Source organism: Callorhinchus milii, unplaced genomic scaffold, assembly GCF_018977255.1.
Source record: "Callorhinchus milii isolate IMCB2004 unplaced genomic scaffold, IMCB_Cmil_1.0 Scaffold16, whole genome shotgun sequence".
Lineage (NCBI taxonomy): Eukaryota > Metazoa > Chordata > Chondrichthyes > Chimaeriformes > Callorhinchidae > Callorhinchus > Callorhinchus milii.
Window position 1 is genome coordinate 204,904 of NW_024704757.1, and position 15,125 is coordinate 220,028.

At 43.6% G+C, this 15,125-nt stretch overlaps 1 protein-coding gene across 8 annotated transcripts in view; it reads left to right on the top strand.

Moving 5' to 3' along the window:
- Positions 1-1,880: 1,880 nt before the first annotated feature.
- tsc2 (TSC complex subunit 2) overlaps positions 1,881-15,125 on the top strand; it is a 49,264-nt gene continuing 36,019 nt past the window's right edge. For 6 of the 8 annotated variants that reach the window (XM_007910440.2, XM_007910445.2, XM_007910443.2 and 3 more), the window contains exons 1-17: positions 1,881-2,085; positions 5,081-5,231; positions 5,325-5,411; positions 5,938-6,048; positions 6,328-6,472; positions 7,265-7,394; positions 7,764-7,812; positions 8,752-8,877; positions 9,148-9,221; positions 9,360-9,486; positions 10,213-10,356; positions 11,316-11,453; positions 12,082-12,185; positions 12,442-12,523; positions 13,109-13,264; positions 13,654-13,773; positions 14,619-14,741. In XM_007910440.2, the coding sequence (XP_007908631.1) occupies positions 5,097-5,231; positions 5,325-5,411; positions 5,938-6,048; positions 6,328-6,472; positions 7,265-7,394; positions 7,764-7,812; positions 8,752-8,877; positions 9,148-9,221; positions 9,360-9,486; positions 10,213-10,356; positions 11,316-11,453; positions 12,082-12,185; positions 12,442-12,523; positions 13,109-13,264; positions 13,654-13,773; positions 14,619-14,741 (1,851 nt within the window). In that variant the 5' untranslated portion in view covers positions 1,881-2,085; positions 5,081-5,096. Of the gene's footprint in view, positions 2,086-4,903; positions 4,956-5,080; positions 5,232-5,324; positions 5,412-5,937; positions 6,049-6,327; positions 6,473-7,264; positions 7,395-7,763; positions 7,813-8,751; positions 8,878-9,147; positions 9,222-9,359; positions 9,487-10,212; positions 10,357-11,315; positions 11,454-12,081; positions 12,186-12,441; positions 12,524-13,108; positions 13,265-13,653; positions 13,774-14,618; positions 14,742-15,125 lie in introns of all 8 variants that reach the window. The other 2 variants (XM_042340938.1, XM_007910442.2) reach the window with 2 other exon arrangements.

The following is a 15,125-nucleotide window of genomic DNA, read 5'->3' on the forward strand; positions in this document are numbered from 1 at the left end:
GTGTTGGTGTGAATGTTGCTGGTGTTGATGTGAGTGTTGCTGGTGTTGAAGTGAGTGTTGGTGGTGTTGGTGTTGAAGTGATTGTTGTTGGTGTTGATGTGAGTATTTTTGGTGTTGATGTGAGTGTTTTTGGTGTTGATGTGAGTGTTGCTGCTGTTGATGTGAGTGTTGCTGGTGTTGGTGTTGGTGTGAGTGTTGCTGGTGTTGGTGTTGATGTGAATGTTGCTGGTGTTGATGTGAGTGCTGCTGGTGTTGGTGTTGAAGTGACTGTTGCTGGTGTTGGTGTTGATGTCAGTGTTGCTGGTGTTGATGTGAGTGCTGCTGGTGTTGGTGTTGAAGTGACTGTTGCTGGTATTGGTGTTGATGTGAGTGTTGCTGCTGTTGGTGTTGGTGTGAGTGTTGCTGGTGTTGGTGTTGATGTCAGTGTTGTTGGTGTTGATGTGAGTGCTGCTGGTGTTGGTGTTGATGTGAGTGTTGCTGGTGTTGGTGTTGATGTGAGTGTTGCTGGTGTTGGTGTTGATGTGAGTGTTGCTGCTGTTGATGTGAGTGTTGCTGGTGTTGGTGTTGAAGTGACCGTTGCTGGTGTTGGTGTTGAAGTGACTGTTGGTGGTGTTGGTGTTGATGTGAGTGTTGCTGCTGTTGATGTGAGTGTTGCTGGTGTTGGTGTTGATGTGAATGTTGCTGGTGTTGATGTTAGTGCTGCTGGTGTTGGTGTTGAAGTGACTGTTGCTGGTGTTGGTGTTGAAGTGACTGTTGCTGGTGTTGGTGTTGATGTCAGTGTTGCTGGTGTTGGTGTGAGTGTTGCTGGTGTTGATGTGAGTGTTGGTGGTGTTGGTGTTGTTGTGAATGTTGCTGGTGTTGATGTGAGTGTTGCTGGTGTTGATGTGAGTGTTTTTGGTGTTGATGTGAGTGTTGCTGGTGTTGGTGTTGATGTGAATGTTGCTGGTGTTGATGTGAGTGCTGCTGGTGTTGGTGTTGAAGTGACTGTTGCTGGTGTTGGTGTTGAAGTGACTGTTGCTGGTGTTTGTGTTGATGTGAGTGTTGCTGGTGTTGGTGTTGAAGTGACTGTTGCTGGTGTTGGTGTTGATGTCAGTGTTGCTGGTGTTGATGTGAGTGCTGCTGGTGTTGGTGTTGATGTGAGTGTTGCTGGTGTTGGTGTTGATGTGAATGTTGCTGGTGTTGATGTGACTGTTGCTGGTGTTGGTGTTGATGTGAGTGTTGCTGGTGTTGATGTGAGTGCTGCTGGTGTTGGTGTTGAAGTGACTGTTGCTGGTGTTGGTGTTGATGTGAGTGTTGCTGGTGTTGATGTGAATGTTGCTGGTGTTGGTGTTGATGTGAGTGTTGCTGGTGTTGGTGTGAGTGTTGCTGGTGTTGGTGTTGATGTGAGTGTTGCTGCTGTTGATGTGAGTGTTGCTGGTGTTGGTGTTGATTTCAGTGTTGCTGGTGTTGGTGTTGAAGTGACTGTTGCTGGTGTTGGTGTTGAAGTGACTGTTGCTGGTGTTGGTGTTGATGTGAGTGTTGCTTCTGTTGATGTGAGTGCTGCTGGTGTTGAAGTGACTGTTGCTGGTGTTGGTGTTGAAGTGACTGTTGCCGGTGTTGGTGTTGAAGTGACTGTTGTTGGTGTTGGTGTGAGTGTTGCTGGTGTTGGTGTGAGTGTTGCTGGTGTTGAAGTGAGTGTTGGTGGAGTTGGTGTTGAAGTGATTGTTGTTGGTGTTGATGTGAGTGTTTTTGGTGTTGATGTGAGTGTTTTTGGTGTTGATGTGAGTGTTGCTGGTGTTGGTGTTGATGTGAGTGTTGCTGGTGTTGGTGTTGATGTGAGTGTTGTTGGTGTTGATGTGAGTGTTGCTGGTGTTGGTGTTGATGTGAGTGTTGCTGGTGTTGGTGTTGATGTGAGTGTTGTTGGTGTTGATGTGAGTGTTGCTGGTGTTGCTGTCCCAGTACACTGTGAACTACAGCTCCCAGCAGGCCACACCCTGGCGCGCCTGCGCAGTACGAGACGGAAGCAGTTTTTCCTACGTCAATTCCGGTGAGGTGAGGTCAAGCGGGAGGAGAACGGAGGAGCTGAGAGGTCGGTGCGGTGAGGATGTGAGTGATTTGGCGGCCATCGAGCCTGGGCTGAGGGCAGGATCAGTGCGAGTGTCAGCCATTGAGGAGGGAGGTCACTGCAGTAACTGACACACCTGCCCGCGGGGGTGGGGCTGAACTGGGGGCCACTGGTCACCAGCCCCCCCATCCCCCGAGGACGCCACAGTCGCCCTCCCTGACTGACTGACTGACTGAGGGGGGTCGGGGGTTGCACTCAAATGCACAACCGGAGAAATATCCGGTCAACTCCGGAGTTTGTACATTTTTGTATATCTTCAGCCGAGGGCTGGTAATAATTAAAGAGAAAAACTATTCCCACTGGCGGGGGGTCGGTATCCCGAGGGCACTGATTTAAAATAGCTGTTAAAACAAACAGAGGGGAGGTGAGGAAAAATGTTTTCACACAACAACAACAACAACAAGATTACATTTGTATAACACTTTTCAAATTGGGAGGACGTCCCAAGGCGCTGGACAGTGACAGCATTTCAGACCCGAGCTGGGGTCAGGGGGGGAGAAGGGAGGGGAGGGGAACGGGGGTGACCGATGGAATGGTCGAAGAGGAGGGTTTTGAGGCGGGACTTGAAGGAGGCTAAGGAGGCGGTGAGGTGAAATGATTAGGGGATGGAGTTCCAGAGGTTGGGGCAGAGTGGCTGAAGGCTCTCCCACCAATGGTGGGGTGGATGGGTCGGGGGACGTGGAGCAGACGGAGCCGGCTGAGCGGAACAAACGGGCGGGTTGGTCGGGGGTTAGGAGGTCACAGAGGTAGGGTGGGGCGAGGCCATGGAGGGCTTTGTAGGTGAGGACCAGGATCTTGAACTGGATCCTCTGAAGGATAAGGAGCCAATGGAGTCGGGCGAGAGTGGGGGAGATGGGGTCACGGTGTTTGCTGGGGGTGAGAGTGGGGGAGATGGGGTCACGGAGTTTGGTGCAGGAGAGGACACGGACTGCAGAGTTCTGGATTATCTGCAGTCTGTGGAGGGAGGAGTTGGGAAGGCCGACAAGTAGGGCGTTTGCATAGTCGAGTCGAGGTGATGAAGGCATGAACAAGAGTTTCAGGGGCCTGAGAGGTGAGGTAGTGGTGGAGTCGAGCGATGTTACGGAGGTGAGGGAAGGCAGAGCGGGTCATGGGTTGGATGTGGGGCAGAAAAGAGAGTTGAGGGTCGAACAAGACACCTCGGTTCCTGACTGGCTGGTGAGTTGTAGTGTGCAACCGTGGAGGGTGATGTTGCCAGAGCCTGAGGTGCGGAGGCACTGGTGTGAGCCAATCAGGAGGGCCTCAGTCTTGTTCACATTCAACTGTAGGAAATTTTCCCTCATCCAGGACTTGATGTGCAACAGACAGTCTGTCAGGACAGCAGTGGGCCTGGAGTTGAGGGTGGAGGCAGAAAGATAGAGTTGGGTGTCATCCGCATACATATGGAAGTTGTTGGGATCTGGAATGCATTGCCTGAAAGCCGATTCGACAACAACTTTTAAGAGAGAATTAGAGAGGGCAGGGAGGGTGGAGAGCAGGGGTAGGAGGGTGGCTGAATGTGTCGTAGAAGAGGAGGGACTTGAGACTTATTTTATGAAATATAGCCTGGGAACCAACCAAATACCTGGTATAATGAGGAAACGCAGAAGCTGAGTGACCAATTAATACAGTATGCAATGACTATTGCTTTTCTGGTATGCAGAAGTGTTGCAGTAACTGCAATTTGCATGGTTGCTGTACTTGTGGCAGTCCCGCCCCCAAACTGGTTTCACCAAGCTTAGCTGAAGGAAATGGGTTGAAAGTGTCACAGCAAGAAAATTATAGGGGACAGACCAATTATAGGGTACTGTCTCACAACACTAAGACCTTTTTGTGATTTTCCCTAATATTAGTATGCTTCTCCTCTTCACTGACCTGATTATGAATCCTATTTTCATAAGTTGGATGACCTACTTCTTGATCAGACAACAAACACATTGAACATGATGGATAACGTATGAAACTTGGCACCCTGCGATGTGACAATGGATAATCATCACGTCCTGTAGCTGACTGGTTAAGTCATGTGTAGTGAAACAACCAGTGCATTGTAATCACTCACACATGTGGAATCATTGCTTTATTCCCAGTCATTTTCTATTTGTACACTTGTACATATACATTGAAAGTTTACTGCCATTTCAGATTGTAATGAAATTGCTATATTTCCCCCAGGCTGCATTACTTGTAAATTGCAGTGAGTAACTTTGCACTGTGGATTCTGCCTAAGGTGGTATTTTTTGAGGGGAGGAGATGTAGCTTAGAAGTCATCGGCACATTGACTGACAATCATTAGAGCTTTCTAGTAAAGTAGTAAAACTGTTCTCATTATAGTTTGACAATTTGAAGACTGACTGAATTGGTTGGTTGGTTAATTAGGTTTGGTTACAAAGTACTGTTTGAAATTGCATTGCACATCTTTATAAAGTGAGAGGAAAACTGTTCAAACCTTCACTAAAATTGGGGTCTATTTTAGACAGAATGAAACCAGCTGAGTCTGTATCTTGCCTGCGTTCTGCTGAGCTTTCTGGCAGGATTTGTCAATACATAATCCGAGTTCCAAATCGTGAATTCTGTTGGTATTTGAGATAGACCCACGGAAAATCTTTAATGGGTTCACCTAGGTTGATGTGCCCCACTTCCAGTTGGATTCTCTGCTGGGGTTTTGGAGTCTAAATTCATGAATTTAGTCGCTAAGAAATCGCTGCAAATTGAACTCTGTTCTCTTTAATCCAACAGTTATTGTTTTGATTAACACATGATGAAACATTGCTTTTATATAATGTATTTATAATTTTCAAGGATCCTTAAATGTGCTGCATTTTGTGAAAGACAAAAGGTCTTCAGAGTTGAAGTGAGTATTGCAAAATCGTGCTTGGCTAACGGGCCACACTTCAGGTGGCACTTGTGTCAGTCAGATAGCACCCAGGCGCATTTACAACCTACTAAATGCATGCCATTCCTTTTGGTTCAAAACAGGTGAACCCAAGCTACCATGTCGAAGGTACAAAACAAAGACTCCTCCTTACGCGAGCGGTTTAAAAACCTCTTAGGCATCGGTTCTCGGATCAATACCAAGCAAACCGAGTGCAAGCCGACAGAGTTCATCATCACAGCTGAAATCCTGAAGGTTGAGTATCCCGATTTTGCTTAACCGTTTGCAAAGCCATTCTTTCCCTGTTCTGTCTGCAATGAGAGTGCAATGTTGCTTGTCTTATTTCAGGATTTGAATGTAGAGTGTGGGCTTCACAGCAGAATAAAGACCATCAGCTATGTTTGTGAGCTAGCCAAAACCAAGAGATTTGAAGAGGTGAGTACTACATTCTTCACATTTAAACTCGCTGTAATGAGCCTCTGATACTGCTTCCAACTTCAGTTTATAAACTTAATGAATTGTCAGTCATTAAGATTGGATTTGTACTTTTAAATAGCTTTAGTGTAGCTTTTACTGTTTCGCTGCGGTATTATTTACAGTGCAATCCTTTACCAATTTCCATTACTTATCAACTGTTAATTCGCTCTAGATTGAACTATTACAAATATTTCTTGTGGCAGCTAAACAGCTATCGTTCTTCAAAAGTTTAAATGAGATTGCAAATTAAGTGATTGAGGAATACTAGGATTATGTTTTCTGTAGGTGTTTTATTTGGAACAGCGGGCTGATTTTGCTTTTAGAGAAGCTTTGCATGATTTCTTGTTCTTGAGTATGATTTCTTACATGATGAATAAGGAGCTGACTTAATTGTGTACATTTGGTAGCCTTGCATATCGACACAGACTGTACCCTGTAGCTTCACTGTAGATAACCTCACTCCAGATAACCTCTGCTTTTGCAGCATGCTGTGGAGGCATTGTGGCAGGCTGTTGATGACCTGATGTCTGATGAACAGCCTACAGAGGCCAGACATGCAGTACTTCAGCTGATGAAGGCTATTGTTCAAGGACAGGTGAGCAATAACAACAGCTACACATTTGCATTTGCAACTAGACGAGAAGCACTGATTATTCCTGATGTCGCGTTTTGCCCACAAAATACACAGTCATTCCATTTTGCAGTGAAACACTTTGAGACATTTCAAATGACATGATAAGGCGCTGTATCAAAATGTAAGGGTTATTATTATTGGAATTGAGTTGTGACTGTTTTCCGTCAGTTATTTTCTAGTTGTTACAGAAGTGCACAGCTGTGTTTAATCAGTGCAGGATTTGTGTATTTCCTTATACAGGGGGAGAGGCTTGGGCCCATTCGCGCACACTTCTTTCATGTGATCAAAGATTATCCAGTCTCTGGCGACCTGCACGAGAGACTCGAGGTGTTCAAAGCGCTAACAGAAAATGGAAAGGACATCATCTATTTGGAAGAAGACCTGTGTATGTTTCTTTAAAAAAGACACTTTTGAACACTGAAATACATTTTTAAGGTCTAAATCCGCTGATGTTCGCCACATTAATGGTGCTAATTTTGTCAACGCCTTTTTTGTAGCTATTGAGCGCTGTAAGGTGGTGTATAGATGTTTCCTTGCTGCTATTTTTTCTTCAGTTTTCTTCTCCTTTCTTAAGGACTTTGTTTTTTCCAGTGGTTCTGGCCACCTTCAGTACCTTGCTCAGTGCCGATTATTCACATATGAGCCTCAACACTGGATGGTGGCAACTATCTTAGCCCAATAACAATACACTTCTATATTTCAGTGGGGTGGGGGAGGAAGGGGAAGGGGGTGTCTAGATATCCAGACAAGAGGGCATGTTACTGTTGCTAGACTTCTGTCAATTCTGCTCTGAATCTGGTCACAGGAGGTGAGATGGATCTAACTGAGGTGTCCCTTTTCCTTCATCTTTCTGTAAAAGACAACTATTTCTTAGCTAGCACTGTTTCATAGTGATGCGGCTGAGATTGTGAGCTCAGGATGGGGAGAAACCAGGATACAAAGCTTTTCACTCCGCTGTATATCGCATTCCGAATCTTGACATGCCCTTACCCCGAGTTATGTTTCAGCGGTGTTTACGCTAATAGAATCCATCTTAACTAAATAAATTGGTGTGTGTCTTATACATTGATACCTGTCATCAGATTTATCTTACTTTGTGCCAGCGAATTATGTTATTCTCCATTGAAAATAGATTTTTTTATGTAAAAAGCTGATCATCATTTCATTGCTGTTCTAGCCCCCTTTGTCCTCAATTGGTTGGAAATTGGTTTGGAAATTGGACTGACTGCTGAGTTTCTGGAAGTTTTGGTCAATCTGGTCAAGTTCAACAGCTGCTACCTGGATCAGATTGTGGGTCAGATAGTTCAGTAAGTACAAAGTAGATCATTCAGTCAACGCTACCATGTTATTGTATATGAATGTTGGTAGTAACTTTAGCTTGACTGATTCACGAGGTTAGAATCTTCTCAATCAATGCTGGTTCATGTCTCTCTTCTTATGTATTATTCAAGTGTCAAGAGTGATAGATGAAGGAGCTCTACTCTCAGCAAAATTAAGTTATTGAAATTTTTTTTGAGCTCTGCTTTGTTTTAACATAATGCTGTTTGCACTTTTTTTNCTAAATCTTGTTATTTCTATTGCTGCTGAGAACGAATCCCTTCTTTTTGCAAGGGCTACGTTCCTTCCAGGTGTGTGGAATTGAATTGCATCTTGATTCATCATTTTGTTTTTTGCAGTAAAATCTGCATTCTTTGCAATCTGACCATCGTGTCAACAGATATAGAGGTCAGTGACTTGTATTTCACTTTGGCTTTTGACCCCAGTTTTATTTTGTGGTGTTTTGTGCGTGGCCACTTAATGGCTTCAAAATGTTTTGTGGAGTCTTTACAACCATTCAAAAGAAAATCCATGCGTCGTTTTGTGGCACCCAATATATTTTCGCCCACAAATATACAGTCAGTATATTTTACAGTATATTCTGTGAAACGCTTTGAGATGTCTAGAAGACACGAAAAGCGCTATATCAGATGCGAGGATTATTTATTAATTTTTCATACAATAAGTCAGATGTACAGGAATTTCAGAGGTAGCAGAGGGCATTTTGTTTCTCATGCCCTCTCGGCTGTACATCATAGAACTGTGTACTATATCACCTTTCCATCTATAGGGTGAGTGCAGAGTGCACTTTTTTTAGTTTTGTTTTAAAACTTTTCTCATAGAAGAAGTAAATCCGCTGTATGATTTGTTTGCAAATTTATTGTTCAAGTGCGTGTGTTTCAGGTGACTGAAGATGATATTTCTCTCTGACAACTTGTGTGACAAAAGTAATCTGACTTGTGTGCACTCTAGTGCATGTCTCAGGGGGAGTGGTGCAGTGTTGGATGTACCTTTAAGCATACCTTAGTTTGTTACTTTGGGGGGAAGGGGAGGGAATTCTCTCTCCATTTCATTACAAGTAGAGTTTCAGAAATATTCAAATTGGTTGATATTGTCCTTGCTGTTTTTTGTGAAAAAAAACAATGTTTCATTTGGAGCATCTATGTAAAACTGAAAATGCAATTGTTTAGAAGTGCTGCTTCAAACCCATGATTCTATTTTGCAGTATCAAAATGATAGAAGTATATTGTGATCTGAAATGCATGTTGCAGTTGCACAAGTTAACTACAGCAAATTAATGATATAATAGGAGAAAGTGCAAGACTTGTAATATTTGTGCTCATTCAGGTCTCTCTGCAAGTTCTGGATGCAGTTGTTTGCTACAATTCTTTGCCTTCAGAGTCTCTGCCAGGATTTATCATTACACTGTGCCGCACGGTTAATGTGAAGGAATTTTGTGAGTCTTGTTGGAAGGTAAGGTTTATAGTCTTGTGACCACACAAATGAATATATCAACCTAATCCCGACGCGAAGGGTGCTGTTTCAGATGTAAGGATATTTATTATTTTGTTTGTTTGGTCCCTGCGCCCGTAATCCGTATTTTATTATCTGGACTCATTGAGGCCAAATGGCCCAATGCTGTGCCATGCCATTCTATGTAATTCCCTGTTGTTCTCTGAACCTGTAGAACCTGGTGTTATTGAAATATCTGCATTAAAGCCTCACTGTTTATTCCTTTTCTAGCTGATGCGCAAAGTCTTAGGAACTCATCTAGGACACAGTGCGATCTACACAATGTGCCGCATTATGGAGGACAAGTATGGCTATATTGTCAGTTTTTAGTCACTTATTAATGGCTGGAAATTTACTTTGAGCATTTTGCAGTTGTTTGATAAATTGTGAACTATCATTCATAAAGTACCTGTGCTGATCCTTGTGTCATCCTCTGCTGTTAGGGTGCACACAGATGATGCTGCGCTGTTGAGGGGTGCAGTGTTCTTCGTTGGAATGGCTCTCTGGGGAGCCCATCGCCTCTTTTCTCTGAAGAATACTCCAACCTCGGTTTTGCCTTCTTTTTACAAGGTAAAAAAACAAAAGGTGGATTTCGGTTCATCATTTTAACCAAAGTACTTTGCATAGATGTAAAGTCACTGACTGATAAAATTCATCTATTCCATTAAAGTCTTAGATTGTCAGAGTAAGTTTAGACCCCACTTTCTTAAAGCATAGTATTCACTGTTTTTCCCTTCTTGTGCACAAGATCCTGGTCCTCACCTACAAAGCCCTACATGGCCTCGCCCCACCCTACCTCTGCGACCTCCTAACCCCCTACCAACCCGCCCATTCCCTCCGCTCAGCCGGCTCCGGCCTGCTCCACGTCCCCCGACCCACCCGCCCCACCATTGGTGGGAGAGCTTTCAGCCACTCTGCCCCCAACCTCTGGAATTCCATCCCCCAATCACGCCGCCTCGCCGCCTCCTTAGCCTCCTTCAAGTCCGCCTCAAAACCCTCCTCTTTGTCCATTCCATCGGTCACCCCACTTCCCCTCCCCTCCCTTCTCCACCCCTGACCCCAGCTCGGGTCTAAAATGCTGTCACTGTCCAGCACCTTGGGTCGTCCTCCCAACGTGAAAGCCACTAAACAAATGTAATCTTGTTGTTGTTGTAGTAGTACTCGTGTAGGAACGCTTACATTTTAATCTCAAAATTTGCTCGTGGCAGCCTTTGTAACGTTTCATAAATGGAAATAGTGTTTTTTTTCTTTTAGAATTCACGTTACAGGCACTGTGCAAATGCTTGTTTGTTTCAGGCTATGTCCAGTGCCAATGCAGTCGTGTCCTATGAAATTGTCCTGTCTGTCACTCGCTTGATCAAAAAGTATGGAAAGGAACTGCAGGTGGCAACTTGGGAACTGCTACTGGGTATCATCGAGCGATTGCTTCAGCAAATCCAGGTAAGTTTCAGCTTAGGTCCAGTCAGACCCATAATAATAATAATAATAATCCTTGCATTTGATATAGCGCTTTTCACGTCGGGAGGACATCCCAAAGCGCATCACAGAACACATTGTAAAGTGAATTGACTGTATATTTGTGGGCGAACACAGCAGCCAATTGCGCACAGCAATGTTGCACAAACAGTCGTAGATTGAAAATGACCAATTTATTATTGTTTTGGTTTTTGGAGGGATTATTATTAGGTCTCTCACTTGCAAAGCCAGTGCTCTAACCACTGAGCTACAGGACTCCACGATATCATGTCACCTACAAGGCCATTCACGGCCTTGCTCCCTCCTACCTCTCCAACCTACTATCCCCCTACCTACCTGCCCGTACCCTCCGTTCCTCTGGCTCCGGTCTGCTCCACGTCCCCCGCCCCAACCGCCCTACTATCGGTGGTCGGGCCTTCAGCCTCTCAGCCCCCAGGCTCTGGAACTCCATCCCCCAGTGCCTTCGCCTTGCTTCCTCCCTTTCCTCCTTCAAGGCCGGTCTCAAGGCCTTTCTCTTTGACCGTGCCTTCAGCTCCCCTCTCGACTCTCTTCCTCCTCCTCGCTCCCTCCCTTCCCTCCCCTCACCCTGACCATTTCCCCCCTCCTCTCTCCCTCCCTTCCCTCCCCTCACCCTGACCATTTCCCCCCTGCTCGGGTCATGACCCAACTGTGCAGCGCCTTGGGACGTCCTCCTGACGTGAAAGGCGCTCTATAAGTGGAATCTTGTTGTTGTTGTTGTTGTTGTCATCTGGGTGTTCTTAATCGGTCGCATTATAAAAATGGCTGGGCCACTTGTGCACATATTGTGCTGAAGCTCAAATATTTCTCATTCACATGTGAACATGAGTTTGTCATCCTCAGTCATGTTGGTTGGAGATCCCCTTTAATTCACTCGTTGCTTTTCTGGCTTTGTTTTGTCTCAGATGCTGGGTAGCCAAGAGCTATCAATTATTGTACATGAGTTGCTAACTACTATGGAGGAGTTGTATGAACAGAATGGATACCATGGTCCTCATGAGAGGCTCTTCATGCTGATTGAAAAGTGCTCTGACAGAAGACCGGTAAGCCATAGTCCGATCTGTGAGGGGTATTCTTGTTAGAAGGACTTCATTTGCTCTGCACATTATTTTACTTTAGGGACTACTTTACTTTAGAGTGTCTACGGTCGAACACTCCCAGGGCATAAACGTAGAATCCTCCACTAGTAACTAACTTACTGCATATGAAAATGAGACGTGGATTAGTTAGAAAGGTGTTCTTTTATTTTTATGAAATCAAAGGGCAATCCAGGCTGAGAGCTCAGTGGAGCCATTGCCTTGTAGACTAAGATGATGAAGTTGTGTTATAGCACCTTTTAAATGGTTTATTCTTTCACTGTTACAATTGGGGTGGGGGGAGGAATTCCTTGTGCCGATGAGATTTTGCGCTGCTGGATGTCCACAATATTGCTGCACTCAGCACAAGAAATTTCATAGCAAAATGTACTTTTTTATATATATATATATATGTATATATAACTCGCCTTTTCAGTTGTGTTCATGTCATGCAAATTTGCTAAGTTCACTAGTGAATTATCTTTAGCTCCGTTTTTACAGAAGACAAAAACACAGAGGATTTTTCTAATGTGAAATCGATGCCAGCCTTTCTGGCAAGGTCTTATGGTTTTTTTAATTGATTCCGTTTATCAAGGAGAGCTCAGTCCTCACGCTTGTGTCGTACCGAGCTCAGAGCATTCATCCTGCTCAACACTGCTGGCTTCAGAATCTCCAGAAACTGATGGAGAAGTTCTTCAGGTAGGAAATGATTTCTTTAATTAAACCTGAAATTAATTCATTGACTGTGTTTATTCCTTGCATTTGTTTGACAGTTTTAACATTACCCAGTTTCAGTTTCACTGATAGACATGGTTGTATATCATTGCAATGCTGTAATGTATTACAGGTGTCTTTATTGTACAGCTGAGAAACGTTATCCTGCATCAAGGGCTCTATATAAGTGACTGGAGAAATATTAATGTGTGCTGCTGTTCATTCCTCCTCATGTCTGTAGGAATGAGAATCGTAACACCATTCGGAAGAAGGCACTTGATGTCTTGTCATTTGTTTTGAGCATAAATCGACAGCTGTATGAAGTAAGTGTAATAACCTTAAAAAAAAGGAGGAACAATGGGTGAAGGGAGTTGAAAAGTAATGCTGGCTTTATAGCATATTAAAAATCTTGAAAGATGCACTTTGTACAGCTAATCCTCTCCTCTGCGTCTCAACCAAATCTAAGCGCAGGCAAGATATTTCCCCATTTGGGAGAGCAAAGAGGAGATCTAACAATAAGTTATGCTCCTGGCAGAGTGAGAATGCAGCCTTGCTGCAATCACTGTCCTTTGGTGCTGAAGATGGCATATAAATCAAAGAGATATTAAAAAGGGTAAAGAAAGAAAGTAATCATCATGATTAAAATTCAGCCACTTATTAGTCAGGATGGGGTCTGAAACTGCTTCACAGGAATTACTGTAAATTATAATCGCTGTGTATTTTTGTAGACAAACATGGCAGGCAATTCTGTGCATAACAGTGTCCCACAAAGCCATGAAGTGAATGATCAGTTTGAGTTCAAAGTCCTGAGCTGGGGCTTGGACCCCCGACCTTTCGATTCAGAGATGAGAAGTTTCCTGGATTCGTTGGTGCCTTATTTAAAGGTGATTAATTGTCCCCTTCTATAGGAAGAGCTGATCGAGTCCATCGTGATTCCCCAGCTTGGTCACACTGCAGAGGATAAAGATCACATGGTGCGGAAATTGGCCACCCAGCTCCTGGTGGACTTAGCTGAAGACTGCAACACCCCTCACTTCAACAATCTCTTGGACATCATAGAAAAGGTATGATGGAGTGATTAACCTCAGGACCTAGAAATGTGGATCACATTAACGTAAAGAGAATATTTCATTGTTCTGCTTAAACAATCTCTCTGTGTCTGGGTGAAATAAGGATTGATGCTGGTGGCCATTTGCAATGTTAAACATGTCTCAGGTTAAATATTAAGATATATACAATGTAAAACACTGCTCAATCTAATAATAATAATCCTTGCATTTGATATAGCACCTTATGTCATCAAATATTTAAAATGCCCAAAGGCACTTCATACCTTTCCAGAAATTTGCAATGTGAACAAAGAGATTCAAGGCTTGAAGAACAAATTCTAAAGTCATTCAATCATTACTGAAATTATTAAATCTGTCCAGTAAAACTAATGTCCTTCCTGCAGGTTGTTAACCGGACTCTTGTTGATTCTGTTGTTGTGGAGGCAGTAGAAAGTGATTTATCATCTGAAGCTCCGCTGGAAGATGTGAAGACGGCTGTCCTGGGTCTTCTGGAGATTCTGCAGGTTTATAAATCTTTCTTTAGGTCAGCCTTGTTCCAGAGGTTAGGAGCTTAGTTGCTGAATGCTCAGCTACTGAAAGTATTATGAAGTAATTGAACAATGGGAGCTGGGTGTTGCTGGCTGGACTCCTTTGCTGCAGTATGTTTAGAGGCTAGCCTTCTCTCGGTGCTGTAACATTCAATGTATGAATAGAGACGAGACGTTCATGTTATTAACCCAAATTGGCTTCAGGCGCATGTCTTTGAGATGACAAACAATATACTTAACCCGCTGCAAAACCCAACTGTCATCTTTACTCTCACCTACATTTCCCTCGACTTTCCAGTCTGTGGCTTGTTTTGTGCAGGTTGCGTAAACTTTTACAGGGAAAAGAGTTATAATAATGATGATGATAATCCTTGCATTTGATATAGCTCTTTTCACGTCTTCTAGACGTCTCAAAGTGCTTCACAGAATATACGGTAAAGTGAATTGACTGTATATTTGAGGGTGAAAAGCAGCTGTCAATTGTGCACAGCAGCGTCCCCACAAACAGTCGTGCATTGAAGTGACCCAATTTATTTTTTTCTCTGCGGGATTATTATTAGGAGTGTGGAGTAAGGAAACTTGCCCCAGATTTTGCCCTGCCAGGAATCGAACCCAGGTCGCTCGCTTGCAAGGTGAGCGCTCTTAGCACTGAGCTCCAGGACTCCAAATTGTATGTAGCTGTGAGTTCCAATGGAAAGAAAATGAGCACGAGATTCCTAAAGGTGAATGGGTGTGGAATCGGACTGTAGGGGGCATGGCTATTCAAGAAAAATTGATGGCAGCAGATGCATTGAAGTGTTTTTATTTGTTTTTGTTTCTAGACCAAATTGTACAGCTTACCTGCCAGTCATGCTAGTCGGGTTTATGAGCTTCTGATAAGACATATACAGTCACACGACAAGCAGAGGTACACATCTCCCATTGCAAGCAGTATTCGAATAAAGGTAGGTAGGTAATGCAGCTCATAAAAATGCACAACTACCCAGTACTGAAATTCTAAGCCAAATGTTACCCTTTCTATAACTGGATGTCCTGTTTCTGAATGCAAATAATATTTATATATATATGAATATATATTATACACATATGTGTGTTTATTATACATAAACACTAACCTCAAGCAGGGCTCTACATTGTGTTATGTAATGCTTCATGTTGCCAAAATTCATGAGATTGTGTGTAGCAGTGATAACCTGCGAATACTGCATGGCAGTCATTTGGTTAAATAGCCTAAACTATAGTGAAACTCTGATAACTCCTCACCCTACCGGAAATAGCTTAATGACTACTTAACAGAGTTGACTAGTTATCCAAAGTGCAGGATCTCG